Here is a 16993-nt window from a genome sequence, read left to right as displayed (position 1 = left end):
CATTGCTCCTATGTGAGGCCTGCAAATCATTTTACAGAAGTCAAACTCAACGCCAAAGTAAATTCTGTCATAACTGGTGCCAGTGCTAGACACAACCTTAGGAATAGTGTTTCCTTTAAAGGCGAGCCTGTCATCAGTCCCACAGAAATGGTATTTGCTCTAACTAAGCGAAAAAACTCCCCTGAACCAAGCAATAGGGATCCACCTTAAATTCTTAAAGATTGAGTATTCCAACCATTTGCAGGATCCCAGAGCACTTTGTAAACAGAGAGCAGTAACTCTCCAAGTAGAAAACACACCTTTCCAAAAGCAACATTTGTTTGATATTTTTTTCTTTTAAACATATATTTGATAAATCCATTAGAAATGTAGAAATGGCAGCAATATAGCTGAACAAATGTAGAAAAGACAGCAATATAGCTGAACAAGAAGCTTCTCATTACCACCTTTAAAAAGAGTGACAGTTGATAATGTTTCCATAGGCATGCAGGCTCATATTAAAATGAACAAAGCCAATAGGTCTCGCCTTTTGTCTTGGTCATTGCAGACCTGTTGACTTTACCAATTCTTTTTTCAGATGCTTTCCAGAATTGAGAAATTAAAAAAATATTTATTGAAAATGTTGAATAGCATCACCCAAAAAAGCATGATGATACATACATGCTCCTAGCGTTTGGGGTTGCAGTTTTGGCGGATTATATACGCTAACCAGGGTGATCTCCCTCTTTCCTCTCACACCCTGAACAGCGGCATAAGTCCCATTGTGATACATCCAGGATTTGGTTATACGGCATGGCTAGGTTTTTATGATCAGAGCAGTGACCCCACTAGCCCCGGGTGAGAATCCGGCATGTGCTAGTATGGCGTATGTCCCCCCACCTATGAATGTACACTGCGTGCCACGGAGGTGGTTTTCTTGTAGGAGAACTACATCGGGCCTGGTCCTCTTAAGGTACTGATGAACTAAACCTCTCTTAATTTTGCTACCCAAACCATTGACATTCCAAGTCTTAACTATATAAGGTAAGTCAGTCATCGTGTGTGTGTTTGGTAAGGACACCATAGGAGTCGACCTCTCTCCCTCTCCCCTACAAACCCATCCCCCCCCCCCCACCGCCCCCCCAAGCCCATCCTGTCTTAGTCTATTGACACAGTAGGTTCAGTCTTGCTGTATTTTGGGCAGATATTCCCTTTCCTGATGAGGACACTTGAAACTCACCAGGGGTCTGATTTACAAAGATGCCTAATACGAAATCGTAACTTGCATCAAATAACGAATTGCAATTTGTGATTTCTTATTTGGAATCTCCTAAAATGGATGTGGAAGAAGTCCGTGCAATTTGCACACCGAATTCTACCAAATGTATTGGTATATTGGTTGAGTCACAAAATCCCAATTCGTAATGTGTCACATTTCGACCTAACTCATTAATATACATGAGCTAGGTTGCAAATTGAGACCCACTATGATTGGTTAGAATCACAGATATGGTGGCCTGCTGGGTCAGCGGACCACCATGTCTGTGATTGCTTTTAAATAAATAATTTTTTTTAATGCAACCTGTTTTCCTAAAAGTGAAATAGGATATGTTTAAAAAATAAAATGAAACATTTTAAAAACAACTTCTAGGAGCAGGCAGTTGTCGATGGAACACTACCTGCTCCTAAAAAATATATTTATCAACGTTCATAAAAGGAAAGGTGTTCCCTGGGGACCCATTCCCGTTTTCAAATAGTTACCACCAATATGGATCTGGTGGTAAAATATTAATGTTTTGCGACAGGATCTAGCTTACAAAACATTAATACTAAGTTATGGAATCGGTATTTGGAAGGGATGCCCTTTACAGACCCCTCCCAAATAACAATTCTGTATTTAGTCTGAAACCCAAATTGCGATTCGGTGACGTGTTACCAAATCGCAATTTGAGTTCTGAACATTTAAAAACACCATGTTGTGGTCGCAAAGGCTCAAATTTGACCTTCATGACTGTAAAATAGCTTTGTACAGTAGGCCCATGATTATTGATTTGTGAATATGGAGAGATGTGTGCAGTTCTGATGAAACTGCATACATCTCTCTCTAGCAATGAATGCTTTTGGCTTTTTATTATGAAGAAAATATGAAAACACAGTTCTGGTGCACATATAATAACGTATTTCTAATGGGATAACCATGCACCATTTGGTTGTAAGACTTTTTCAGCCATAGATCACGAAGACTCTTCAAGACCCCTCCCTGGCACCCTTTTTTTGGGGGGGTGGGTATTAAGAGAGGGATTTCTTGTTAAGGCGGTGCAACAACGGTCACCGTTAAAGCAAGGTACACATCAGGAGGTAGTTACAAGTGTTACACTTTCCTGTATGATAACGGCATAAGTGCATGTACATCTGCCAGTGATACTTGTCACTCCTTGAATCAGCAGTGAGAAGATAGCTGGAAGACACAGAATATTATTCAGCAGGCCATCTAGTTCTCATTTGAGGTGTCCTGAGTAATTTTCTTCAAGATACCTTGAAATGTTCTGAAGTAGCTCTTTGTACCAATATAAAAGGATATTCATAGAAAAGATTCTCTGGTAGATAGCTATACGATTTGTAGAAAATTGGGTAGCATGACTGTGAGAAGTAGGCCTGGTATATGATGTCCACTATTCTAGTGGGCACCTTGCACCAGTCCAAAGTCAACCTTATAGAAAGCTATCCTAGTGGTAGCTGTGGATAGCAGCCTTCAGACTAAGACTTAGAGGCGAGTTAAGCAAGTTGTTTTACCAATTATATTCTCTTGAATGATCAAATGAAAGCACACCACACAAGGTATATATCAAATATATATGTATTTATTCTAAACACAACCCCTCTGGACTCTTTATGAGGTCAGAGGTAAAAGTACAATGCAAGGAACTTAATTAGCATACGATAAGTTGCACAATATACGGTATGCCCTAGGGGCCTCACAAATCATATACTAAAATAGTGGTATAAGAACCATGTCAGAGTTAGAAAGCAGGCCTAGGGCCTGTGGAATAGCTGGGGCTGCCTAGTACCACCAAAGGTTAGGATGTAGGAGGCCTTCTGGAGACACGTGCAGTGTCTAATCACAGCCGCGGGTTACCATTGACTTTCTATGGAGAACAAACAAGTTACAATTTTAAAGATTAAGGGCACTTCTAGGTGAACTACGATGGAACCCTTTTTTTAGAGTTAGACACTTCGAGAGTGAAGACCCCCGAGACTACCAGAGAAGTCGAATTACCTCACCCACGGAAGCTGGGTGCATAGGTGTCTTTTGATGTCGGGTTTCGTCGTCGATTCCAATGAAGAGCTGCAAAGAAATGCTGCAGGCGACCAGAGGAGAAGTGTCTGGGTGGATCCAAGGGCGGATCCAAGATGTGAAGAACATGAAAGCAGAAAGGGCAGAGTCTGGGTCACTAGCCAGTGACCAGGATGGCGATGGGAAGCTGCCAGCCAATGTCGGGTGATTTCATGTGCAAGACGTGAAGTTTGTCTCTTCAGCCACGAGGTCCAGGAGGCATCGACAATGATCAGGAGCTGGATTCAAGCTGTCCCACGAAGGATCTAGTTGACTGCGGTGTCGGAATCCGGATTGGACTTAACAAGCCTTGGCAAACGCAATCCACGCAGGATGTTGAGATTGGCTTCGATGCAGACCAGCAAGGTCTGAGGGACTCCTCCTTTGGAGAGGAGTAGGAGCAAGCCTGGAGCCACCAGGAAAGCTTAAAGAATTAAAGATTGGCCTCCGAGGGGGCTCACTAGCCAACGGACTAGGAACCGCGAAGGCGCGTCGAGCTGCAATGCACAAAGCGGGCCCACGGGACACTCGTGGAGTGTAGGCCTCTGAGCTTCAGTGCAAAAGGTGCTCGTGGCAGGGGCTTCAAATGCTCCAATGCACAACTTCGGGATACCTCGGGAAGTAGGTGCAATTTGCACAATGCAGGATGTCCAGTAGTTCCGGTCCCACGTCTCTTGTGTCTGCTACAAGTCTCAGCTTTGCTGGGAGCGCAGGTCAGCGTCAGAGATGTCTGGAAGTCTGTGACCTGTGTCGCATATTTTTCGGGATCCGGTGGGAGCCTTGAAAATGCAGACCGGCAAATATGCAGTTGGTGCCTGTTTGAACAGGGTGGTCACTCTTTAACCACAAGGGAGATTTCTTTCATGTTCCAGTCGTTATGGAATGTCGAAGGTCCAAGATATATGTTGCAGAGTTTCATCCAGGGTAATCTAAAGTCCTAGGGACTGGTATCCTATTCTTATAACAAGATTAGGGGTTGGGCTAACTCTAAGGTCCCACCTATGGGAAGATCTGGGAAGGGGGTGGTTACACCCCTTCCCCTTTGTCCAGTTTCACACCGGAGCTGGGGCTGAGTGCCCCAGCAACCGGTTTGAACTGGGAAATGCATGGAGCACCTTATGTGCCACAGGCAGTGTATGAAAAGCATTCACTGAATGCAACCCACCCTGCCCCAAATTCACTAAAGCCTCTCTGGAGAGGTGCTGGCACCTCCCTGGACAGGAAACCTATTGTCCAGGCCTCCCCTGCCAGAGTTTCGTCCAGCAGCAGGAGGTCAGACTCGTGTCTGTGGCAGCAGCATCCATTTTGTGATGCTGGGCTCTGTTTAACTTTAACCGGGTTTACCAGTAACTACATGTCTTCTCCCTCTAGAAGGGTGGAATGCTACCCCACTGCCAGAACTGGCAGGGGGGTGGTAGTACTCCAATGTGTTTGACACCTTACACAACATGTTTTGATAAAGCCAAACCCAAGTTAGCATTAACCGCGAGGATTATAATGCACTTAAGAGTATATGGTAGGGCTATATCATAGTACAGCTATAAGGAGATGGTTCCGAAAGCTGCAGAGGGGCTCAGCTCATGCTAGGGCACCCTCTCACACAAAACCAAGCACTCTGCCTCCATGATTGTCAAGGCCTGCCATAGGAGTGACTTATAGGTTAATATGTGTCTATATATATATATATATATATATATATATATATATATATATATATATATAAATATATATAAACATATATATATATATTATATATATATATATATATATATATATATATATATATATATATATATATATATATATATATATATATATATATATATATATATATATATATATATAAATATATATATATATGCACTGGTACACGTTTAATTAAAATTAAATTTAGTTAAGTTTCATTTCGCACCATCTTGGTTTACACCCAGTCACACTCCTTCCCCACCGTTATTTTATGTTTACAATTTTGTTTATTTAATGGACATGTAATTAACCATGACAAGTTGTGCGCTAGTCCCCCGAGCACAATATTGCATCTTTAATCTATAGAACTTACAGATGCATGTATCAAATATCATAGATTACATGAGATTAAACATGGATATGAGATAGCTTTGTAACAGTGTTACAGAATGCATAGTCGGCCCAGTAAAACATCAAAACGTCAAATAAGATTTGTGTGATTATATATGGTTGAAGTAATATCTACCAGTAATGTGACAGCATTTTAAATTGCGTATTTGCACAGTTATAAAGTTTACATGGCACTTTGCACTTTTATATAAATTGTATTTAAACATACAAATCATGTCTGTTCAGGCATTACGCATTTGCACGTGGCACTTTACAAATGTGCCTATTTGCACATTAATTTGCGCATTTGCACATGTGTCTTATGTTTACATTAACATTGAATGAATATAATACTATTTGTACTTATGTGATTACCACTAGGATTGTTATAGTATTTGTACATATATGATTGAATAATATATGTTTCACCATTTACAAATGGCCGCTATGGACGTTACCTATTATCAGGTTTTAAGCCATCAGTCCTCTGTCTATGTTAATTACTGTGAATGCACTGGCGCGCTTTTTGAACATTAGTGTTTGTTATTTAATGGTTACCATGTCCAGTTTCTCGCTGACAGTGAGCAAGGGCGTCCGCGCCCGAAACGCGTCTGTTTGATGATTCCTGCACCCTGCACTTTAATGACAAAATAAAAGAAGCGATTTGACAAGCCTGACTCCGGACGATCATTGTTGTTTGCGCGCTGGGAAAACAGGCAGAGGCGCTGCCGTTTTTCAAGTCGGAGAGTAATATATATATATATATATATATTCACAGCAACATCCTCGAAGAAAAGGCAGAGGCCAGCAATGGGAGACACCACGGGGGAATTTATTATTAAACATCTCAGTGAATGCATTTCGGCATCTAGCCTTCTTCAGCGCCATTGATGAGTTAAACAACAGTCGAACTGACATCCACCCCTCTTTAAATGTCCTGCTGCTCTCGGATTGGATAAGTATCTACCCCGCCCCAGATAGTTCTGATGCACACCTGTAGCAATCCCCAAAGCCTCGAGGAACTGCTGATCCCAGAATCCAATGTCCGGAGCCTGGTAAGTAATGCCTGGGGAAATGCATAGTAAGTATCCAGGTTTGCAGGACTTCGTGAAATGCTGCCAGCAATATCCAGTGTAATCTGTTGCAAGCACATTCCCCCTCGGGTAACCCGGACCGCATACCATCATCGAACTGGTGTAGTTTCAACGGGGGCACTGTTCTGGTTTTAATTAGGGAGGTGTCTATATTTCAATAAAATGTGCACTATGTTTGGACACACCACTCTATTTTAACTCACTACACACTTTCTGTGTTATTGCACTGCACTTTATTATTCCTTTGGCGATCAACTATTCAGTTGCTCTTTTGCTGTCTCCAAGGGACTGTGGGCATGATCCAGCTTACCACTGTTGGAATGGTAGTACGTCTCGATGATCAAGAGGCCTACCATTACTTTAGCTGGATGACCAAATGATAATACTGATCACGAAGTTAAGTTGATGGCAATCCAGACTTATGAGCTGGGATCCTACCACTTATCACTTTAGCGTTCTCTTTCTCCTATGAGTTCTGCTTTTTGGGCGTTCCTGGTAACTTGGGTACTAACTTACCACAGCGAAGTTAAGAGTAGCCCGTCATAATATTGGCCTTTAGACCCCCGGTTTGTTTTGTTGTTATAACCCCATGGTTCCTGCCACACTTTGCATGGTTGTAAAGAGGGATCCCTAGGATACCCTCACGGGCCCCAACCGGAGGCCTCAGGGTGAAGGGGGCCTGCTACGGGCCCCCAAAGTCAGATTCCGACAGCCTTTTCATGTCTGACAGACCTATTTGGAACGGCTGTCTGAATCCGATATCGTAATGAGTCGGTCGGAAACACGGTCTATAGACCTGTACTAATTGGATTCGGACTGACCGAACAGGTACCTTTCCATCGGTCAGTCAGAAATGTTTCAGAGTCAGTCAGAAACATAGGTTCCAAAACCTTTTAGGAGATTCCGAATGCCATTTAGTGCCGTTCCGACAGGCATTGTAATGAGGTCCACAGTGTGAAAATGATAAGAACTCTGTACATATTTGTAAAGCACTGCCGCATAGATGCTGAAGCCAAAGTGAATGTGCAACCAACACCATAAGTTTAGTGGGGAAAAACATTGAAGATGACGCCTCACTGTCCAGTGTTTCAAAAGTAAAATGTTGCTTGGTCTTCTGTCAGAGAATGTGGAACTATGAAAGATCCAATGCAGGCGAAGACAAAGTCAGTTTCATGTGAATACTGCTCTCCGGCTTTGATATCTTGCCTAGATTGACAGTCAACCAGTACTCCTCAGTGAGGTTATTGAAAATTGGGACCATCCATACGATGTGCTATTAGACCTCAGCCTCTATGGGAGTGCTGGATTCCAGGGCTCGTTTATTCTTTCCTCAAGTGAAAATGAGCCCAAATATGACACAGCTTGAGTATTTAAGTGATTTATTTCTCTATCACAAAGGTATTATTAAAATGGTGAATCTTAGCTGTATGGACAGACTTTCTATGAAACAAAAGTAGCACTGTAGAACTGTAGATACACGTAACTAATTTATGTTCGAGAACTCTGCTCCACAAAGATAATTGGTGAGCCATGTACGAACAGTCACACCTTTGCTTCCATGATGTAAATGTTTGAAATCAGATCGACTTCAAGGAAAGAATGTCTCTTCAGGCTATATGAACAACAAACATATTATAATGTGGAATGGATTCTTTAGGTTGTCAAACAAGTTTGTAAACCTGTGTAGGAGTTCAGAATCCAGCAATCTTTTGCTCTGAAGACTGCCTCTAGTACTGTCTCTGAGCCAGTTTACAGACCCCTGATCCTTCTAGGATATCCATCTTATTTATGTGTATGCCATGTGCTTTGCTATTTGTTTGCTCCTTACTGCTCCACAAGCTGCGCTTGTAACTCTCAGCTCATGTTTCTTTCAGCCATTTAGGTATGACTTTTAGTACATCCCGCGTGCAATGCTACCTTTCTCCCAAGACTGCTCTCCTTCCTCGATGTTGATCCATGCACTTTACTGTCTATTTATCCTTGACGATGGAAACTTTACAGATTTTCTATGCCTGTTTCACACTGCTTCACATCCACCACTCCTTTCTCACTGTCCGTAGTGTGTCCTTTCTACTTGGTTGTTTGATATTCTAATACAGAGTCCGTGCGTCTTCAGTGTCACTATCCATTCTCCCTAATGCCCTGCAGAATGCATTTCCAGTTCTTGGTCAATTTTCCTAACTGATCTTCCATCCCTGCTCTTTACTACTAAGCATATGCTTTCTATTTGCAACAAGTCCATGTCCTTCACCAAACTGTACCTTTGATCGGCCCTAAGCTCGTATTCTTTGCTGTGCCTCCATTCTTGCATACTGCTTAGAAGTCTGCACTCATTACCTTACCCTGCTAAATGCACATCATGTACATCTGCTGTGGCAATAAAAGTAAACAAGTTGAGCAGTTCAACAGAAAAGGAGTTATATCAGCCAGGAGCTGTGGGTTTGGGGTGGTAAACATGTTTTTATTTAGGGAGAGGGGAATGGTAATGATGGATAAGCAGACATTGTTGGTTGGAAGTTTGCAGCTTCTTTTTTCTACGCAATCTGATTATTTTTTTTGCCTTAGTTCATGTGGAGGGTCGATGTGATGGGCGTATCTTTGACTGCCGGGATGTATCGTTTGTTGTCGGAGAAGGGGAAGATCACAACATTCCTATTGGGATTGACAAAGCACTGGAGAAGATGCAAAAAGGAGAACACTGTATCCTATACCTGTCTACAAGGTAAAATCAGGCTTGAAATTCAATCACAATAAGACAGATTTTAGAAGAGCATCCTCTCCCCTACTATAGAGGTCTGTGTTCTGTCCTTCACTGTACTAATGCACATGCTAGGGGGTATGTTCTTACCTTGTTTCAAGCTAATATAGTGCTTTGAGAACCTTTGCTGTACCTTAGTCCCTGGTAAAATGAACTTGTAGATTGTCATGTAACTCGTTCGCCTTTTAAATGGCCTGCAGCACTTAGTTGGAGAACAGAGCCTGTAAGATTGTGGCTGACAGAAAAGACATCATCTTTATCAGTCAATAAAATAGATCCTTTAGGATAGTGTCCAGTGGATTATACATGGTAAGATAAGCAAGGATGATGGTGTCAATTTACTCACTGTGAGGCAAAAAAGGAGCACAGTGGATCATGTCTATAACCCTCCGCTAGTAAAATTGGGCTTTGTGAACTGTCTTTGACACTGCACTGAAGGATTGTGTTCTTTCTCCATAATGGGATGTTCATTATTATTCTAACCACTAATGTATTTCCTTGGGTGAGCTTAATCTTAAAAGCCCTTTTTAATTTTTTTTAAATAATGAAAACATAGTTAAAAAATAAAAACAGCACATACATTGTGTAATTTTAAGTGTACATGTAACTTTCAAAAGTGCTGCTTGGTCCTAAAAGACTGTAGAGAAACATACAGTTTTACATCCATATGAAATTGTAATGAACAGAGACATAAAAAATAACAATAACAAATTTAACAAAGTAGCAAACCTGAAAATAAGTAAAGGCCCAACTACTTTAAAATAGAAGCGGCAAGATTAAAAAATGGTGCTGAGTGAATGTTGACAAAAGGCACTCAATTATTGAAAAATTATCAAGTGAAAGTAATTTTTGCTTTGATTCACTTGGAAATATTGCTAACATCTTAGATCCCTATAAAAAGGAGGCATGAAATGCAATGAAATAAAAAACAGTATCTAGATGACTTAAAAGCATAATAGACTTTCTACAGAAAACACAGTAATGATCAGAAAATTGACATGAAAATAGGAAAATGATCAGAGCACATTTAATAACGGGTATGATTCAAAAGAAGATAAACAGCTGTGGAAATTCATAAAATGAATACTGCACTTATAGGGCTGACATTGAGCCTATTAGACTATATACGAAATCTTTCTGAGTATTTGCTAAAGCCTTAAAAGTGTGTTTAAGTAAATATTGTACCAGAATTTAATTGGTGATTAAACCGTTTTAGGAGGGGTAACACTTGAGGATCGGATGAACTGTCATAATGAAATGCCTCTATGAACAACTTTATCTGGAAACCTTGAAATGTTTAATAAGAGTATATAGTCAATTTTGACTTATGTAGTAGTCCAGTTAATTGACTTATTGGTAATTGTGTTACTATAATACCAGCAAAAGTAACAACATTATTTCCGTTACATGGTATTTTCTCCTACAGAAAATATTCTATTAAATCTAGAGGAACAACTTTCTATTATCAATCTCAAAATTGTTAGTAATACAAACCGAGAGAATACCCCAGTGAACGATCCTGTATTTGGATCTTCCATGTTGATGTTGATTCAGTGTATACTTAGTCTGTGTTAAAAGTTTTAGAAAAGTTTGCCAATGATGCCAATCACCAGTTAGACCTGTTGACATTAATCTTACATGAATTTTATCTCAACTGGACAATATAGACAAAATAAATAAAGGTAGAGAAACACAAAATATAATTATTGGTGCCTGATGAGTAAAAGGACTCAGAAAATAGAGGAAATCATCAAATTAACATGGAATTATATTTTCTTAACAAAAAAACTGACAGGGATAAATATATTTTGAAGATGTATTTCCGCATGAAGAGGGGAGGATGTTTGAGTAGATCTAAGGTCCTTACATCTTACTCTCTATGCTTAGTCTCTGAATTATGAGGTGAAGCGATTTTATATGAGTATTGTTTTTTGAAAGCTCAAATTACTATGAAATAATAAATCTCATTTAAGTTCAGTATCACAAAAATTATGTACGCCATGGGGAAGGATCACCTTTTGTATTAAATCTCTGCCAGGTAAGCATGATCATCAAAATTTAAATAAATTTGAATCATAAATACAGCTGACTATGATCAAGAAGAAGTAGCAAGAGGCAAAAATTATTAAAAAGAGAGAACCAATTAATTCCGATTAATTCAGAGTGATGTTAACACTGTTGTATTAATTGTGATGTTTCACAATTCGAGTTTGGAAAAAATATTTGGAACATAGGAGGGCATCAAATATAGAAAGGATCAGCTAACATCAAACAGAAAAAGTTACTCATATTTTGAAGATGTGTTTCGCATACAGAAGGGAGAATGGAATGAATAGATCTAAGGTATTTACAATCTTGCTCTCAATGCTCAGTCTCTGAATTATTAGGTAAAGTGATTTTATGTTAGTATCATTTTCGAAAGCTCAAATTACTATGACATAATAAATGAAGGAGAGTTCATTTCTATAAAACTACAGAAGAAATTTGAAAGCTACTTGACAATTTCGTAAAATTGGGCATATATGTTATTTCTGCTGAAGAAAAATCTGCCTACCTACAGAATGTGTTTTGCACTCAATTGTTTAAGAAAATTGACAACAGAAAACAAAAATTGTCATTTGATCAAAAAATAACTATTATTATCTACGAAAAAAATACAGATAGATTTATTCAAATGGAACTAGTGATGTATCTAAAAATAGAAACTGGGATTGGATTGTTGCACTAATCAATCCTGCAGTTTCACCTAATCATCTTATGCTGCTAACAATGGGTTGTATGATATATCTCGCTAGAATTTTGCTGGAGTATGTCATAAAAAGGTATTTGAGTCTTTATATAAAATTGATCAATCAGTGAATGGGATTTGCAAGAAACAAGGGCTATGTTGGAAATGGAATTTAGCAGTCCTATGCAGTTTAATATTAAGGCGAGGAAAAAAAACGTGGTTGTCCCCTGGGTGGGCTTATGATAATAATACCTACTTTAGTATAATTTTTAATAAGAACATTTGTAATAACCAGGATAAATTCTTAGTTGTACTGATCTTTTTCCTTGTTGGTAAATGGATTGGAGGCTCAGGAGAAGTGGAAAACAATTAAATTATAATTAACATATTTGTTCCCCCAGGAAAATAATATTATAAAATACTCAAAGCTTCTTAGTCTGAAATTAGAGGAAATAGAATTGTAATATCCAAGCTATCCAATAATGTTAGCTGGTGAATTTAAATACCAAAATTCCTCAACTACACTACCATGAACTATGTCTTAAAAACCAGGCAAAATCCATGAGGATTTGTATGCAAATTTCTGATGGATACTTCTGCCTGTGGATTCCTCACCTTTTGAATTACCCCAATACACAGGATTCTTCATAAACTTTTCTGCTCAGCTCTCCCACGTCGACGAGAACGTCAAAATGGAACGGCTCTGCTCGGGACTCTGTGTGACAGCATTGGAGCCATAAGGAGACCTCATCGGCGTGCCAACATCAGTTCCCGTTTTTCCGCGCCGTTGACGCGTAATGTTTTTTGCCCATGCTCTCCATTTCTGGGTGTTTCTTTGTTGCTAGTTGTCGCAGCTTTGTTGCTGTCCGAAGATGACTACTCCGAAGAAGTAGGGTTTCAAGCTATGCAGAGAATGTGGCGGTCAGATGTGCATCACTGACCCCCATGAAGATTGTTTGTGGTGTCTCTCATCAGACCATGATATCGGGACATGCACTTCGTGCAAACACATGAATCCAAAGGCATTGAAGGAGAGGGAGGCCAAATTATTAATGGGCAAAGAAGCAGAAGAGAGGTCGCAGGAGGTCAAGGACCCGCTCGAAGTCGCCGACTCTGCACACTTCAAGGTCTTTTAAGAAACACAAGAAAAAGTGGCATCATAGTTGTTGGTGTCGCTCTTCGAAGAATGCATCTCTGAAGTCGTTATCCCCGATTCCCAGACGTCATCGCAGGGATGAGATCTGTCCGATTCCGTTAACAGGGGTGAGTCCGGCCCTCTCTCGATCTGAGAGCAGTGAGTTCTATGACTTGGAGAGATCCAACACCTCCAACGTTTCTGAAGTCAACCACTGCACTTCTGCCCCTGGGGTCCCGGTGCCACAATCACAGCCAAATTTAGTGCCTCCCCGAACGGCTCCAGAGCCTGTGATACCGGATCCGATGTAACCTACTTTCCCAGCTCCGGGATCGGATTTGTTAAATTTTTTTAAATGTGATGTTTGACTTGTTCGCCAGAGCAGCAAACCCTACTGGTGTGCCTGTTGGCCCCATAGGTCCATTGACAAATTCCCTGGGCGGCTTGCCACCTCAGTTTTCCCAGGCACCACTCATGCCTTTCATGCCATGGAGCTGGCCTCTTCCGATGCCAAGATGTTCAACGCCGTTGTAGTTTTTTAAGGGATGAGTGCCTCTAGATGGTTCATCACAGGCACCGTCTGGTTCTGAACTGGCGTTGAGTTGACCTCGGCCGGCTTTGACTCCTGTTCTTCTGGTCATCCATTCTACGCCAATCCAGAAGTCACAGAAACTGCGCCTGGCACCACCGACACCTGTCTCAGGGATGAGGTCTCGGAGTGAGGCTCAAAGGCTGTTGGAGGAAGAAGAGTAACAGGAGGAATATGGAGGAATATGGAGGGGTTGAGGAAGGAGAGATTGTGGATCCTGACTTGGATTTTGAGTGACTGCAGGAAGCTAGTGGTCTGGACACTTCCCCTGAGTGGGGGCTTTCATAGACAAAAGGCTTGCCGATGCAGGAGGTGATCGCTTATCATGTTGTAATCAGAAAGGTTGCAGATCTCTTCCTACAGTTGAGTTGGGGTCCAATATTCTGATGGAGGTTCTCCATTCCCCTTCCTCCATATCAGAGCCTGTACTTCCTTTCAATGAGGCGTTGACAGAGCCCATCAATGAGGCATTGAGAAAGCCCATACTCGATGTCTGGCAGAAGCCAATGTCCACTCCGGCGGTTTCCACGACCGTGGCAAGGAGGTACAAGGCGGCTTCTGGGGACCCTGCTATCCTGTCCACCCATCCTTCGCTGGAAAGCTTTGTTGTCCAGACTTTGGGGCCCATTAGGCGGGCGGGCAGATTGCCCCCGCCAGGTTGGCGGTAGGCACCGCCGGCCTGGCGGGGGCAATCCCCCCGCCATCCTCACATAAATGACCCCCGCTATATTAGTATGGCGAGGGGGACCGCGGTGGACGGAAAGACCGTGGCAGAAAAGGTCTAATATGGTGGTGGTGTCTAATAGACACCACCAGCCATATTAGGATGGGCCAGAACAGATGCCTTTCTGTGGTGGCGATGCCCGGTGAAGTAAAAGCAGGTATCTGAAGCACTTTGTTGAAAAAAAGATGAATAAACAAATTAGAGAGGTTTCCAAAATCAGCGTGAAGGAGAGATCTGCATAATGTAAGAAATGTCAAAAACAATTTAGAATGGAAATGAGGAAAAATTATTTTTAAGTAAAGCTTTGGAGGGAGATAATACAATAAAACCATAAGTAATGGTTTTTAAGAGGAGAAAACAAAAATACACCTTTAGTTCAAAACTCGACTCATAGGAACTTGAAATAGTGAGCTCTTATGTTTATTTGGGTGCAATGCTTCCATGGTACTTAAAGTTTAAGCACCATGTGAACAGTTAAGTAGGTCGAGCTAATATTGTTGCCAATCCATTAGTCAAATTAGATGCTAAATTAGCACACTGATCCACTGAAGTCTTAAAAGAATCCTACAAGACTAATATTGTAAGCACTCTTCTATATGGGAGTGAAATATTTGATTTAAAGGACATTACAAAATTCTAAGTAGCTGAAATGTATATCTGAAAGAAATTAATTGGGCTTCCTCAAACTCGTTTTAAGTGTAGATTTGGGACTAGCACAAATAATCCACACATTTTATAAGAGTTTTAAATTGTTGATATTGTTTTATGCTGTTCTAAAAGGATTCTTTTAGGTAGCTAGTGAAAATTATGGGGACAATTCACAGGAGACACAATGAAATTGATACATAAAAAAAAGTTAAAGCTCGGTTATTTGTTCCAGATATAGAGATAAAGTGTGTGCTTGGAAGAAAAATGTATGTTCTGCATCGTAGGATCTTCATTGATAATCATAAATCTTGAATAATCCTTATTCCATACATGTAGAATGTACAGGAAAAGAGTCTATTTAATGCTCATTGCTGAAAGACCTTTTCCATTCATTTGAAGTGTAGACTGTCGGGGTTGTATTTTCATTGAATATGTTGTTCGAGACTGCAGGAGGCAGGAATGCCAAACCTTACAAAACATTTCCTAGGAAAAGGGGTGGTGTCATAAAGTCTAGAATTAAGGAAAAATAGCCTGATAGACTAACACTAAAAGTACAAAAAGGAGACCTTTACCTTAAAGAATCCCAGATGGACCCCCTCCTACAATGCACTGCAGTTGCGGTTTGCCTGAGAGAGTCTGTTTCTTTCTGGATTCTTCTGTCAGGATCTCAGAACACCTCTGGTGAATGTTTTTATCCCTATTACTTCCTAAAACAGTTTAAGTTATTTTCAAAGCTTTTTCTTGGCAGTGTATCATCTCATCTGTCAACTAAGTTGTTTTAAATATTTTTCTGAAGAGATAAATGCCTGCTCTCTTAACAAAGTGCCCTTCCAGTGGCAGAAAGAAAGCTTCCTCTCGATGCCGACAAGGTTTGTGTGGTATGTTGATCTCATCAACACCTCTCTAAAGGCTGACATTTTCAGTAAAATGTTACAGAGAACACTTAAAGACAGAGAAGGCATCAGTCTTTGTGGATGTTTAGAGGATTTGAGGCAGATAAGGAACAAAGGAAAATGAGAAGATTGGAGGGGTCTCCCTCTCTTCATCCTTCAGAAAAGAGGCATAAATAGGATAAACACTCACTTGAAAGATCTAAATAAGAAAATCCTCATTCTCAACACCTTCCCCGTCATGCACTAGCGTCAAAGCATTCAACGTCAATGCTGATAAACCTGTTGCTGTTGTGTTTGCCTCTAAAGGACGGCTCAATGTTGACAGCACATCCCCACTGTTCGATGTCTCTATCGACTCCTATGCCTTCTTCAGCACTGAAAGCAGGTACGGCACTGCTGTCGAGATCTTTCTCAGCGCCGACGTCTCTTCAGTTATCACACAAGATTAGATTGGTGTCACATTCTCGTCACTCGACATCACACTCATCACTCGACGTCACGATCTTACCATTCAACGTAAAAATTACACCACACTTTGACATCGAAACTGTCCACGTCATAGAAAAAAACAGGCATCCTCATAGAAATCTCTGGTGTCGCCTAAGAAACAATGTACTACGTCGAACACTCCATTCTCGACGTCGAACATCATTTAAATGGAAATCTCTTTCTCTTCTTCACACTGGTCTGGTTCATCTCAGCATATAGACCCTTTTTCACTGGAACAGGATACACGCCTGACACCAATTTGTACTGTCATTCCTCCTCCTGATCCTATTCAGGTTTCTTTACACCCTCTGAATATCTTTACAGTTCAATGGCATTCCAGAGCGACATCAATGTCTCCTATTCGTAAGTGAAAAACTCCTTCTCCCATAAAATCTCCTTAAAGGCATAAAGCTCCCAGTCCTCCACTAGCATTATCTACTCCATCATGAACATTATCTCCAGATTCCTCCTCTTCGTATACACCAATATCGCCACCTCAATCTCCATCTACTTTTTCTCCTGTTGATGATATTGTCACTTTTCAAG

At 40.7% G+C, this 16993-nt stretch overlaps 1 protein-coding gene across 8 annotated transcripts in view; it reads left to right on the top strand.

Annotated features, from left to right (window-relative positions):
* FKBP5 (FKBP prolyl isomerase 5) overlaps positions 1-16993 on the top strand; it is a 796880-nt gene that overhangs the window by 446504 nt on the left and 333383 nt on the right. For all 8 annotated transcript variants that reach the window (XM_078644330.1, XM_078644336.1, XM_078644335.1 and 5 more), the window contains one exon: positions 9049-9205. In XM_078644330.1, the coding sequence (XP_078500456.1) occupies positions 9049-9205 (157 nt within the window). The remainder of the gene's footprint in view (positions 1-9048; positions 9206-16993) is intronic.

This window comes from Lissotriton helveticus, chromosome 5_1 (genome assembly GCF_964261635.1).
Source record: "Lissotriton helveticus chromosome 5_1, aLisHel1.1, whole genome shotgun sequence".
NCBI classification, from domain to species: domain Eukaryota; kingdom Metazoa; phylum Chordata; class Amphibia; order Caudata; family Salamandridae; genus Lissotriton; species Lissotriton helveticus.
The sequence above is the reverse complement of the archived record's forward strand: the minus strand, read 5'-3'. Positions and strand labels throughout refer to the sequence as shown.